The sequence below is a fragment of the Talpa occidentalis genome, unplaced genomic scaffold, assembly GCF_014898055.3.
Source record: "Talpa occidentalis isolate TD23 unplaced genomic scaffold, MPIMG_talOcc4v2.1 talOcc4.17, whole genome shotgun sequence".
NCBI classification, from domain to species: domain Eukaryota; kingdom Metazoa; phylum Chordata; class Mammalia; order Eulipotyphla; family Talpidae; genus Talpa; species Talpa occidentalis.
The window spans coordinates 18,324,338-18,338,483 of record NW_023601754.1 but is presented as its reverse complement, the minus strand read 5'-3'; the positions used below and the strand labels follow the sequence as shown (position 1 = coordinate 18,338,483).

The following is a 14,146-nucleotide window of genomic DNA, read 5'->3' as shown; positions in this document are numbered from 1 at the left end:
TAAGTGCTTATTGCATTAAAACAATAAGCACTAAAACACTGAGATTTCAGAGTGTGTCTATTATAGAAGTAGGTGCTACTTACCACCGACACATAAATTGTTAAACTCTTTCAGAGATTCTAAAAATTGGGACTTTTTAAACTTAAATTACCTGGAGTTACTCTCTATAACTTGAAACCCAAAGAACCTTATGCATACAATTTCTGTGAGAATCTGATGAACTAATAGGTATGTAAATGCTTTGTAAAATGTAAAGTACTGTACTTATGTGAGAAACTATAACTGTAAATTGATTCTTCAGAAATAAACCCACTGTCTGGATATATTATTGGGGGAAGAAGCTAAACAATCATTGATATCCAAACTCACATGAGGTCAGTATCTCTCTCTGACCATTTGTGTCTTAGATTTGTTCTTCAGATCTTTACAAAATCAATTCAATTCAATAAATTGCAGAAGAAGCTAAGGAAGTACTTATAAAGTTTATGTTTTCCTTTAAAACATTAAGTGCTTTGGTTTTAAGAGTCCTTGGTGGCATAAGAATATTAACATTTTAATGTGCCACACTTCCTCTCATGAGCTACCAATGCACAGTAAATATGGGCATCCCTCAGGGTTTCTGAAATCCTCCAAAGGAAATCTGTCTTCTGGATGCATCCTCAGAGGGCTCTTTTCTTCTTGGATACTGGCCTCAAGAGCATATAACTGGCTCTCAGCCCCCTTACTAGCCTTTATCTTCCCCTCCTCTAGTCTTTGTGCATCTTAGGCAGTCAGAGCAAATCTATTCCTAAGACTACTTGCTACACACATGTCTCCACCTCCAAATACTTAAGGTGGAATCACAGTTGGGGACAAGATCAAAAAGGTTAGATTTATTGACTTGACCATTATTTTTTATATGCCAGGTCTTGACTTTGTGTTCTTGGTGAAAACTTAGTATAATCAGACAGAATGAGGGGTACCCTGTGGCCCCCAAATCTACATGCTCTAAATGGGTCTGCCACCCATTGCATAAGAACAAAACAGACTCTTAGTTTGTAAGACTGTCAATAGAAAAGAACTTGATTAGAATTAGTTCTTTTATTTTATTTTATTAGCACAATAGAAAGAGGAGAAGAGAAAGAATATAGTTTCCAAATGAAGCACCAAAATTTACCCATCTCCTCTTGGGTAAATGCCCACCAAACAGGGTTGACGCAAAGCAGCGTCACTGAGGCCTGAAAGCTTGCCACAAGTCTAAGGCACCTTCTGGTGGGGACCCATAGGAAAGTGGCAGAAGGGACTAGGCAAGTCTGGAAGGAAAAGAGCAAAAGCAAAATACAAGTCCAGATAAAGGTTACCAATCTCCCCACTGGCCTCTCACCCTCATCTGTCTCAAGTGTCTCCTTTTATGTCCCCCAAGTCTTTGGTACAAATCCAAGGCAGAGAAGCACATGGGGTTGCTTCTTCACATGACTCTCCTCCATGTGGCCCCCAAATCTACAAGTCCTCCCCGGTTTTCCTCTTCCCTCTTCCTTCTCTCCCAAGTCATTTTTAGCTTCTCCTCCTTCCTCTCAGCTCCACCCTTCCCTAGGTGGGGCAGGGAACCTGCAACCTGCCCTTTCTATAGGGATTACACTGTTATATGAGCAGTAAATGACATACTTCAGATGAACCTCTCTAAGTCTAAATGTGACAAGACCGCATACGCAGTCAAAACTCTACCCGTTGCACCATCAAACAGTAACCGTCCCCAGGCAGGTGTCAATTTGTGTGTACGCAATCTGTGAACTGAGTTCCCACAGAATCATACTCCTGCTGAGGACACCAAAAGTGGTTGTCTCGGGGAGACCTTTGAATGAGGCTGTCAAACTTCCTTTCTCAGTGGCTCTTAAATTTTTGGTTCCTTCAGCAACAGCGGTAGGTCTTGGCATGGCATCATTGGTAACTCAGTGACCAAAAGAAGTGGAGCTGTAAAAACAGAGAAAGTCGAGGACAACGGAAAACGTAAAGGTGAGATTAGCAGCAGACATGAGCCTGCAAGGGCTCCCGCGAAGCTAGAACACTGGGGAGGGGCACGTGGACGTACCTCCCTAGGGAGAGCCAGCAGCCCCAATACAGGTGAGCACTGAGAGAAACCTGTGTATCATAGAGATGTCAAGCCTCCGGGCTGCCTAGAGATACCCGGAAGTGGCTCCAGGACGCCGGTGGGTCTTCTCGGGAGGCAGGGCCTGGCCCCGGCTTGGTAGTTCAGGGCGCCCCGCTGCTCGCAGTCCCGGTGCGCTTAGTCGCCTGCCGCCGCTGTGAGTGGACGAGGGTCTGGAGGGCGTTACGCTGCGGGCACCCCTGGGCCGGGCTGGTGACAGCACCGAGGTTCGAACCCTGTGAGAGAGCGACCCCATCTGTGCCAGCCCGGGGTGACCGCCTCCTGGGGGCACGAGCGCAGGGATCGGTGGTACCGCGCGGCGGAACATTCTCGCCTTTTCTGTACTTCGCTTCGCTTGGAAGCGACTTATCTAGACTGTCCGAAGGCTTCAGCCACTGGCGAGCCTCGTTCTTCCCTGGTTAAGACAGCAGCCCCCTGGCTTGCACCTGGATCTAGGTAGGCTTGAGTCACATCTTCTGTTTTCATCGCACTCTTGGGAAAGCGTCCTTTCTCTCTGACAAGTGATTCCTGTTTCCCATGTAAAGTGGTAATGTAGTGTTCACTTTTAAAACGAACATATTTCTTTGTAACAAGATAAGTAGATTGAAATCAGATAAATAGTCCCAGAGGTGCCAGGTGTGACAGAAGTTGTGAGGGTGGTTCAGTGAACCACACTGCGTTGTCCCCACCTCTGCCTTCAGAGCGGGGAGGGAGGGCTCCCCCCCTGCCACCCCTTGGATTTGGGCCCTTAGGAGGTTGCAGAGAGTGTGAAGTGTGAAAATCGCCTGCTAGGCTCCAGTCAGCATATACTCAGCTGCTTCAGGTCAAAGGGTGCGCTGCCAGTGCTGTTGCATTTAAGAAACTGGGGAGCTCTGGAATCAGACACACTAGGTTTCCCTGTAGGGCACCAGGTTTCCGCTGGCGCAGATGCTAGCACAACCATTCACCAGCTGTAGTTACTTGGGGTTAGTCACTTTTTGTCTCTAAGCCTGTTTTCACATCAGAAAAATGGGGGGAAAGTAGTCTTCAGAGGTTTGGGGGGAGCATCGAGGGCCTAGCACAATGCCTGGCAAACAGTAATTGTCCAGTAAGTGGGGGGTGACATTAGTATGTTGAAGTGGCAGGCATAGGTACCCAAGCAGGAAGGAAGTGCAAGTGTGACACTCCTTGCAGATGCAGCAGAAAGGGGCTTTTGAAAAGGGTGCAAAGTGTTCACGTATTTAATGGGTCTGGGATCCTCTAGAGTCTCCTGTTCCTACAGATGTTCCTGCAAAAGTGCCCTGAGCATTCTCAGCCACCTTTGTCATAAGGATTGTGAAATCTTTGTCTTTTGTGTGACAAATATCTGGGTCAAGTGAGTTTGAGTAGGTAGCTGGAGAAGGATATTTGATACATCTAAGATAATGATCCTGAGTTAAACAGGTGCCTTGCTGCTTCAGTTATATTCAAAACAATGTGCTCAGATACCACTGTCTGTTATAATATATTGACTTTCTACTTAATGCTATGTCCTTCTCAAATGTGTTTGGCTTTTTTGGTTTCCATAGGATTAAGCCATGTGGAGATATTTTTTATCTTCCTTAAAATGTGTTGGGTTTTTTTTTAATTATTTTTAGGAAAGCAGTCTTCAGTTCTCTCTTTTCTAAACTCTAGTGGCACCTAGATTTGTATATTGCACAATAATACCAGAGGGTTGGTAGCATTGCCCTCTTGAGCTCAGGGGATGAAGGAACTGTGTGCATAAGCTAAGGTTCTTATTACTGATCCTTAGCATTTAATTAGTCCTTTGTAAATTTAAAGTACTCCTAGACGTTTTTATGAGTTTCTTCTCATAACTTCCCCTATGAGATGTCAACTTTATTACCCTCATTTTATCTTAGTGTTATCAAGAGCTCAGACAGATTTTAAATTTGATTCTTTCCTGTTTGTAATTAAGATTCTTTTTTCTTTCTTTTTTTTTTTAAAGATGTTTAACATCACAGATCATTAACGAAATAGAAATTAAAGCCACGGCGAAATACAACTAAATGCCCTTTAGGAAAACAAAACAAAACATAGTTTCTGGATTATGATTAGATTTGAGGTTTTTTTTTTTTTTTAGTTCACTTTTGCCTCCACAGCAAAAACAAATAATAATGACTTAAAATGATCATAATTAAAAAGATCAGGGTAGGGAATATAACAAAATAGTCTATAAGAAAATATGGATATTTCTGTGACATACAACATTTTGAGATAATAACTGGGATTATTCATAACCACACACACACAGTAAAGACATTACAAAATTACTATGGACTTTACACAATCTCTGAAAAATACTAATAGTGTATATTTATAAAAAGTTTCTTTACTATTAAGCATTACTTTCTATTTGCAAATATTTTACATGTAATATAACACATTACAAAAGTGTAATGTCTTAATAAGATTCTTTTTCCTTGATCGAATACTTTAACCTGTATCCCACTGCACAGGTCAGCTGTATCCCTTCCCCCTACCCAGAGAAAAGCGATTACTGAACATAGCCACATTTTGGAAGAGCCTCAAAGTGATTGTGATTATAAATGCAGGTCTGAGTGTACAGCCCTGGAAGGAATCAGATGGAAACTAATTAATAAAGCAGAAGTCATAAAGTCTACAAAGACCAGGCAGCTCATTGAAGTAAAACTGTGCATACTCTCTTCCTCCCTTCTGGCTTCGTGTTCATGGCAATTTGAGTCTATGAAATGTTTGCTGAGACTTTTCTGTGCTTATTGATGGAGAAAGCCAGACAGGAAAGAGGTGACTCTGGGTGGTACTGCCAGTGGCTGCTAATCTCCAAAGGTTTAGTTGACCTGGTGCACAGGCTTCTTTTCATTGTAATTCGTCTTGCTAAATTGTTTGTTTTTCCTTTCTCCCTGCTGCCTTTCTCATCTGACCCTCCAGATCAGATCAGTTATCAAATTCTTGCCTCAAGTCATTGTGGAATTAGTGGGAAGGTAATGAGGATTAGCATGAATAGGCCTGGCAGGCATCCAGAATCATTAATAATTCGAACACGTGCGTTCCCAGCATGATTAATGTGCACACAAGCCATGACGGACCCGTGGTCTTATGACTGGGCTGGACTGTGCAGTTTTAAAAACAGAGAATAATTAGAGGTCCGTAAGAATTTCTGTTGGAAATTTTTAATTGGACTCTTTGAAACCTCATCTGTTTGCTGATTCCCATAACATGGGATTCTTGTGGAAATCGCAAGAACAACTTAAACTTTGTTATTTGGCATCCTGTTAAACCAAGACTCTATTAACCAGGCAGAACACTTCTAAAATCCGTGTGTCCTGTCTCAGCTAATGACATTCCCTTTTCTAGACTTTGGGCACAGCCTGCTTGGTCCTCAGTTGCCTGCCCGCACTTACCCTGATTCCAGCCAAGCACACCAGCATTTTGTCCTCACTGAAAACCTTTAGTCTGGATCTTCATCACCCCTTACCTGGACTCCTGCCTGTCTCCAGGTGCTCCCTCCTTCCGGGAAAACTTAAATCTTTTGCAATACCAAGTGTAGTGAAACTACAAAGACTGTCTATTGTCTACAGAAGAGTTAAGGATCCCCCAAAGGAGTCTCAAAGCTGTATCCAAGCTGACTCCAGGCTAACTTTCCACCCTAATACACCAGCTACACACTGACTTCAGTTTGTACACCAGCCACAGCAGACTCAGCATGTTAGCTGTCCAACACAAGGCTTCCCTGTTGCTCTCTTCATTTTTGATGCCCTCTCAGTCTGCCTAAGGCCTCTGCCCATTCCATTTCAGCTCTAACACTTTTTGGTGGTATCTTCACTGATCTACCCTTCAGAATCCACTCACCCACCCTACCCCCAACGTGCTCACCCTCAGTGCTTCTACAACCATCTCATTTATACCAACATTATTATACCCTTCTGTTTTCTCTGTTTTGCCTGGGATTTGACATATTTCAAAAGCCTCTCTCCCCCATTATAAGCCCTAGAATGCAGGAACACTTTCTCTTTTAACTTAGTGTCAGTTTCACCCCAGAACTTTTTAGAAGATAAGTTAAATTAATACATAAAAGTGACCCCTTGACACCACAGAATTCTGTAGAATTTATACCCATCATCTTCAGAATTGACTAAATTAGGTATATTTCAGTCTTCAAAATCCCTGCATTTCAGGGACACATCCCTAATAAAGACTGAAGGTCTCAGTTTTCCTGGCACTTAGGTTCTATTCGAAGGAGATCAATAGTGTAAAAGTGAACATCATTTTTGATGGTGAAATGTGCTGTGAAGAAATCAAGGCAGAGTTGAAGGTGACAGCACTATTATTTTACTTACTATTTTTGATGGAGGTATCATTAGTTTATAAAACTGTATGGGTTTCAGGTATAGAATTTCTCACCTTAACATCATTGTTATCACACCTTGTCCACCACCAAATGTGCCCCCACCAACCAGTCAGTTCCTCTACCCAGTCCCTTCCCCGTCTAGGAATCACCATTCGTTGTCCGAGTATAAGGGTTTGTTTTGGTTTTGTTTTTTTCTTTTGCCTTTTTTTTTCCTATTTTATGTTCTACAAATAAGTGGAATCATACAGTATTTGTCATTTTCCTTCTGATTTATTTCACTTGGCATAATCCCTTCAAAGCCCATCTATGTTGTTGCAAATGGTGAGGTTTCACCTTTTTTATGGCTGAGTAGTATTCCATTGTGTGCACATACCACATCTTCCTTATCTATTCATCCATCATCAGGCCCTTGGATTGTTTCCATGTCTTGCCTACTGTGAATAGTGCTGCAGTGAACATAAGGAGACATACATCTATACATCTAGTCAAATTCATGTTTTTATTCTTTTCAGGTAAAATCCCAGAAGTGGAATTGCTGGATCAAATCATATGGTAGTTCTATTTTTAATTTTTTGAGGAGCCTCCATACTCCATAGTGCATGCACCAACATACATGCCCACCAACAGTACATGCAGTTTCTTTTCTTTATGTCCTCACCAACACTAGTTCTCGTCTTGTAGTTGTGCTTTTAGATAGGTGACCAGGAAGCCCAAGATGCACAAGTGACCCTTAAGCAGAACTAAATATGGAGAAAGAATGTGTACACTGGACATTCCGTGGTGGACAGCCAGGTAAGGAACAGGTGCAACGACAAGACAGGAAGTTCACAGAGGCTTCAAGACACAAACATGTTTGGCGTCTTTAAGGAAAGGAAGTCCAGGTAGTTGAGGGTAGTTCAGGTGGAATGGTAAAAGAGTGTGGCTGAAGTCGCAGAGGGAGATTGCTACAGCACATAGAGGTGAAGGTAAGAAGTCTGGATTGAAATGTCAGTGGCTGACATCTATAGTGTTTGCAAACATTGTCTTTAGCAAAGCCCCCCGATTATATTAAATAACAGACAGCATGTATGATTACTGCAATCCAACAGGAGTGTTCTATACTCAGAAGATAAGAGAATCATCAAGTGATATACATGATTGGGTTGCTGGTGTACTCATTCTTCCTGGATTTTCTTGTGCACACAGCTGCAGCAATTGCTTAGTCAAACCTGTAGCAACAGTTAACCCACCTCCACACTTTCTTGCTCAACTTTTCAAGTATTTCTTCTCTTCCACGTACTACCCTCAAGCCAGGGAGACAGTCACTTGCTGAATCTTGTCTTCGAGGGAGCAATCTGATCTACTATACAGTTATACAGCAGAATTTGTCAAACTTTTTCTGAACCTGCGCTTTTGGAGAGACCTAATCATGCTTTATGGGAATGGAATGGAATAACAGAGTCCCTAAACCCTAGAGCCTAAAGAGGAAACTAGGGAAGCCACATCATGGAGTGCCCATACTATGTCAGGTGTTTGATTAGACTGCTTAAATAAACCATCCCACTCAGTCTTCGTGAGCCTCTGAGTTTATTATCAGCTCTGCTTTTTAGATGCAGGAACAGGCTCAGAGGGACTGATAATGTGCAAGTGATAGAGTTCTTGGTTGTTTTTAACCACACTTCTGAGCATCTCCATTGACATGAGTGAGTGTGTGTCTGCATTCCCAGTGCATCTGAGGGCCTGTATGCATCCTGTTCCATTTCTTCTTACATGGAAAGAGTTATGTGCCCCACTTTTTGTTTGCCTGCTTTGTTTTCAGAGACAGAGCTCTTGGATTCTTGAGAAAATTATTATTGTTGTTGTTGTTATGATTACTTTGACATAGAAGAGTAGGGAGAGAGAAGCAAGATCCCCCACCATGAGCCCATGCATGCATCCTTACAAGATTTCTGGCAGGGATACGGTTTACTACATACAGGAATTTTTTGTTATAAAGAAATATATAGATATAGATATATAGCATATAATGTTAATAAAACACCAGTATTAAACTAAACCATGGTGCAGTTGCTATTTTAAAATAGAAGCTGTTGGAAATTTGCTTTAGGATTCTTGATTTTTTATGGTAGGCCTCTCCCTACCAGATTTGATTAGATTGTTTTTCTAAAGGATTGATTTTTTTCCAAAGATTAAGAACAATGCCTTACATTCAGAGAGTGCTTTCTGGTTTTAATAGCACTCCCAGGTACATAGCTTCACCTTCACATCAACCTTGACCTTGTTAGGCAGGCAGGGCAGATGTTACTGTCACAATATTACACAGGAAGGAATTTGAAGCCAAGATGTAAAAAGGGCAAGGGGGGAAGCAATTGGCTACGATCACATGCCCACTAGGTCACCTAAGCTCAGGTCTCAGCTTTCATTTCAAGAGAATATTGCCTTTTTCTTTTGCTTAACCTGAAATTGGGGACGATTACATTTGCATTTGGATAAGTAACTGTGTTGCAAATTTCTTTCTTTTAGGTCCAGTTACCTTTGGACTCCCATAATGGACTCCCCAAAATCTCCAAAAGAAACTGTCCTCATCACAGGAGGAGCTGGCTATTTTGGTTTCCGGTCAGTAAAATGGCAGTCATTCCATGGAATTATTTTACTGGTAGTTCCTGGAAGAAGTACAGCTTTCAACTCTGACTTTTTAAAACAGTGTAGACTTTTACCTCTTTATAGGGTTAAACCAGGAATGGACTATGCTGCCCACTGCTCAGATATTGAGGTTGAGAATGACAGATATATTCCACTTTAACAAAAATTCTTTATAATGCCATTAAAATAGAGAAGAGAGATAGTTACATCTCCAAAATAGAAAGAGAGAGAGAGAGAGAGAGAGAGAGAGAGAGAGAGAGAGAGAGAGAGAGAGAAAAGAAATGAAATGAAATGAAAATAACAGCTGTTCTTTTACAGCTATGTTCCAAATAATGGATGGTGGGTCCTGGGACAGAGAGAAAACTGTAATGTGTAGATGCCGCCATCTTTGAAGACAAATACTCTGTCTTGGTAAATTAAGTAGACAATGATAATTCTCATTTTTTAATATTTGCGCTACTGAACACACACAAAGCAAGGGTTTCAGGATAAGCTGCTAGGAAGATCTGGTAAGTCATTTTATACACTTTTCCTAGCCAGAGCTTGCTAGTGATTTAATCTAACTTTTTCTCTTTCTCATTTTTTCAGCCTAGGCTGTGCTCTAAATCAGAAAGGAGTCCATGTGATTCTATTTGACATCAGCAGCCCAGCTCAAGCCATTCCAGAAGGAATCGAGTTTGTACACGGAGACATTTGCCACCTCTCTGACGTAGAGAAGGCCTTCCAGGAAGTGGCCGTGACATGCGTGTTCCACATCGCCTCTTACGGCATGTCAGGGCAAGAGCAACTAAATCGAAATCGAATCGAAGAAGTCAATGTGGGGGGCACAGAAAACATCCTCCAGGTTTGCAGGAAGAGAGGGGTGCCAAGATTAGTTTATACTAGCACTTTCAATGTCATCTTTGGAGGTCAAGTTATCAGAAATGGAGATGAATCTCTGTCTTACCTACCACTTCACCTCCACCCAGATCACTACTCCCGGACCAAATCCATTGCAGAGAAGAAGGTGCTGGGGGCCAGCGGCACAGCCCTGGAGAGTAGCAATGGTGTCTTGAGAACCTGTGCACTGAGGTCAGCGGGCATCTACGGACCCGGAGAGCAGAGACACCTTCCCAGAATAGTGAACTACATTGAAAGGGGCTTGTTTAAGTTTGTGTATGGGGACCCCAAGAGCCTGGTTGAATTCGTCCATGTGGATAACTTGGTGCAGGCGCACATTCTGGCCTCAGAGGCCCTGAAAGCTGACAAGGGCTACATTGCCTCTGGGCAGCCCTATTTCATCTCAGATGGCAGACCTGTGAACAACTTTGAGTTTTTCCGGCCTCTGGTTGAGGGCCTGGGCTATACATTCCCCTCCTTCCGCCTGCCCTTGACCCTCATCTACTGGGTGGCTTTCCTCACAGAGGTGAGCTACTTCCTTTTGGGTCGACTGTACAACTTCCAGCCCTTCCTCACCCGCACTGAAGTTTACAAAACTGGTGTCACACATTACTTTAGTCTAGAGAAAGCGAGGAAGGAGCTAGGTTATGAGGCTCAAGCATTTGACCTCCAGGAAGTAGTGGAGTGGTTTAAAGCCCATGGCCATGGCAAAAGCCCTGGCACTCGTGACTCTCAGCCTCTTGTTCACAATGGACTGTTTGTTTTGTTCTTAGTTATAGCTGTCCTGACATGGCTGCCCTCTGTGACTCTGTCACTATGAAGGAAGAGCTAAAAATAAGGAGCTGCTCATATTTACTGAGATGGTTTTCAGAAAACATGGGTTTAGTGTCTACAGTGACACCCAGTGCTAAATTTCAACTCTTCTCATTGCTATTTAAGAACAGAGTCTTGGACTAAGTCTTCCTTACTTACCTCCTTGCATTAATCCTGGTGAGAGAAAGAAAAGAAGCAAAGATAGATTTAAAATGTTTTAGATGGGTACAACCCGAGTCATTTTGGAGCCACAGAGCTAAATTTAGTTTGGTTGGAAATGTCTTACTTAAATTTCTCAGATGCCAAAAGTCACTTATTTCCATTCTATATAGTGATGTTTCAGTGAGTGACAGACCATACACATGGAAGCCCCAGCAGGTCACCTTGGTGTGGGGTACGATTTATCTCGCACTTTATGTAACCACACTGTGACACAACAACTCAATTGCCTAACAACACATTTTTCATAACCCACCCCTGTCACTAAGTGATGCTTGGCTGTACTCTCTGAACCTACTTAAAATGGACTGAAACACACACTGATAAAAGAATGTCATGATCCAATGACTTGAAAATGTATGAAAAACACAAGTCAGGCCAGATCCCCACAGACTACTCCTCTCCTGGCTGTTGCAGGGGACACCTTGGTTATCCACAGCCTAAATTTTAGGAATTCATTTTTTCCCCTATGTGATTGAAGGACTTTCAGACTTTCAGCCTGTGTGACCACATGGCAATATTGGGTGTTTAAGCAAGCACATCTTTTTCTTACCTCATAGGTGCTTTTGAGGATTAAATTAGACAAGGCACATAAAGTGTTACTCAACATGCCTAACTGAGCCTTTGTTTATTCTGAAGTTTCCTTCCTCAGGGTATTCTGTTTAAAGGGTGCCATTGCTCCTGACTTTCCCAAATGTCTTAATGTGTGCCCTGAGTGTTTATAGAGTTTTAGTCTCTGAGGAGAGACTAAAGTTCAGGAAACAGCCAAAATTTTGATAACTAAGGAAGATGAACTAACGATGTCATTTGTAATTAAAAAATGAAGTATAGCTCTGAACTAATAGACCGACTTCTCACTGGGAAGAATATTGGTACTCTGAAGGCAAATTCCAGGGAGGAATGTTTTGAACAATGGTACCATTGTCTAGCCACCGGGGACCATTGTCGGAGACATTCAAGGAGCGCTGTTGCATAGAAAGCAAGAGGAAGAAGGCAGACTCTGCGCGTGCCAAGGTGCCAGCTACAGAAGAGGCAGTATTAAATGCTAGCAGGAGCACAGGTTGCTGTGCAAATTCATGTTAGTGTCATTCTGAGAGTATTTGTAGAGGATGTTAGATGCACCATCCCTGCATGTTTTGGGACAAGCATTCAACTTGATACCAGAAGACCTGCCACCAGGAACACTTTGTGCAGTCTTATCCAAGTCACTGAAGTTTCTCCAGGCCTCAGTTTCCTCTTTTGGTATGGGAATGACTATTGATCTTTTCTATAAGCCTACACACCCACCTCCCAGAGTGTTTTTGGAGCCTAAAATAAGAGGTGGTAATATATCTGGGGTGGTATGGGCCTGGACTCCTAAAACATCCCAGTGTTGTAAACACACATTGCCTCAATTAGTTAAATAACTGAAATTAAAATTTAAACAGGTCAATGGATCTTGATGGAATTCTGCTAAGTGAAATAAATCAGAAGAAGAAAGACAAATACCATATGATTTTACTCTTATATTTTACCCTTCTGTGGAAGATAAATAAAAATAACCCCTTAGACTGTGACAACAGAATCATGGTGACCAGAGGGGGAGAAGGATGGGAGAAGGGGGTCCAATGGATTATGTTGGGGAGTCATTGATACTTTCATGGTGAATATGGTTTATTGTATGCGATAATCAAGGTGTGAAGCTGAAATGTACACAGCATGGTAAATGAATGTCATCTCAATAAAATTTGAAGAAAAAAAATTAGATGTGGTAAAAGTACATTTGATGTATAAATTGCAACATAAACATGAGTAGTGATAGAGATTGTTTTTGTGAAATATTTTTGTGGTCCTTTATATCACAAGATGCTTTTGCTTTAGGGGTTAATTCACATGAGCACCTGCAGCAGGTCTAACACTGGGTGCTATAGGGCAGGTTTCTCTGCTCTGCAGGCTCAGCGTGTCTGGACATGGTGTAGGCATACCAGGAGGTGACTGATAGCAGATGAGTACAGTAAAACCTGTATCAGTGGTTAAGAGGGAACGCAGACTCTCCAAACATGTTTTCAATGAAGTCCCTTGAAAGAATGATAGATACTTCTCAGTTTTATCAAGCCAGGTACACCAAGCATGGTGGGGGTTAGCTTGTTCTTGTTTCCCACACAATATACCTAAAAGAAAATCAGGATGTATGTATGGGACTACTGTCACCTGGGTGTGATACATGTGGCCTGGCTGTAGAAAGGACAATGAGGAGCAGTCTCTGAGGTGATGCACTATAGCCAACTCCAAGGTGGAGGGTGGGGCTTTGCAGACTCCACTCCCTGAGCACGGGGGGCTAGATGGGGGCTAGAGGGGGGCTGATGGGCAGAGCTGAAGCTTTGCTGCAGTTGAACCACTGATTTTTGGTAAAAAGCTGCTGTGTTTTTAAGTGAAGGAAAAGATGAACAGCTGGAACTACATCAAATTAAAGAGCTTCTGCAAAAGAGACATTAACCAAAACAAAGAGACACCCCACTGACTAGGAGAAATTTTTCACACGCAATACTACTGATAAGGGACTGATTACAAAGATCTACAAAGAGCTGACAAGACTCAATAAAAACAAAGTAAACAATACAATCAAAAAATGGGCAGAAAGGCTAAAAAGACACTTCTCCAAAGAGGAAATGCAAATGGCCAACAGGCATATGAAAAAATGTTCAACATCACTTGTAATCAGGGAAATGCAAATCTAAACTGCAATGAGATACCACCTTACACCAGTGAGAATGGCACATGTTAGAGACAATAGCAACAACAAATGTTGGCGAGGATGTGAAGAAAAAGGAACTCTACTACACTGCTGGTGGAAATGCAAACTGGTCCAGCCACTATGGAAAGCTGTGTAGACATTCCTCAAACTATGAAAAATGGAGCTTCATATGATCCAGCAATTCCACTCCTAGGAATCTACCCAATGGACACAAAAACATTAATTCAAAAGGACACCTACACCCCTATGTTTATTGCAGCACTTTTTACAATAGGTAAACTGTGGAAGCAACTTAAATGCCAAAAAATAGATGACTGGATCAAGAAGATGTGATTTATATACACAAAGGAATATTAACTCAGCAATCCAAAAAGATAAACTCATGCCATTCACAGCAACATGGATG

General features: G+C 42.1%; 1 protein-coding gene across 10 annotated transcripts; it reads left to right on the top strand.

The window, feature by feature from the left end:
- Positions 1-1,973: 1,973 nt before the first annotated feature.
- SDR42E1 (short chain dehydrogenase/reductase family 42E, member 1) lies at positions 1,974-13,269 on the top strand. 10 transcript variants are annotated; one of them, XM_054697021.1, is made up of 5 exons: positions 1,974-1,992; positions 6,986-7,025; positions 7,155-7,265; positions 8,976-9,068; positions 9,684-13,269. In XM_054697021.1, exons 3-5 carry the CDS (start codon positions 7,231-7,233, stop codon positions 10,792-10,794), a joined length of 1,239 nt encoding a protein of 412 aa, XP_054552996.1. In that variant the 5' UTR covers positions 1,974-1,992; positions 6,986-7,025; positions 7,155-7,230; the 3' UTR covers positions 10,795-13,269. The 10 variants fall into 10 exon arrangements, with proteins under 10 accessions (XP_054552996.1, XP_054552999.1, XP_054552997.1 ...); XM_037516226.2 differs by lacking the exon at positions 1,974-1,992 and adding an exon at positions 2,359-2,581; XM_054697024.1 differs by lacking the exon at positions 7,155-7,265.
- Positions 13,270-14,146: the final 877 nt, after the last annotated feature.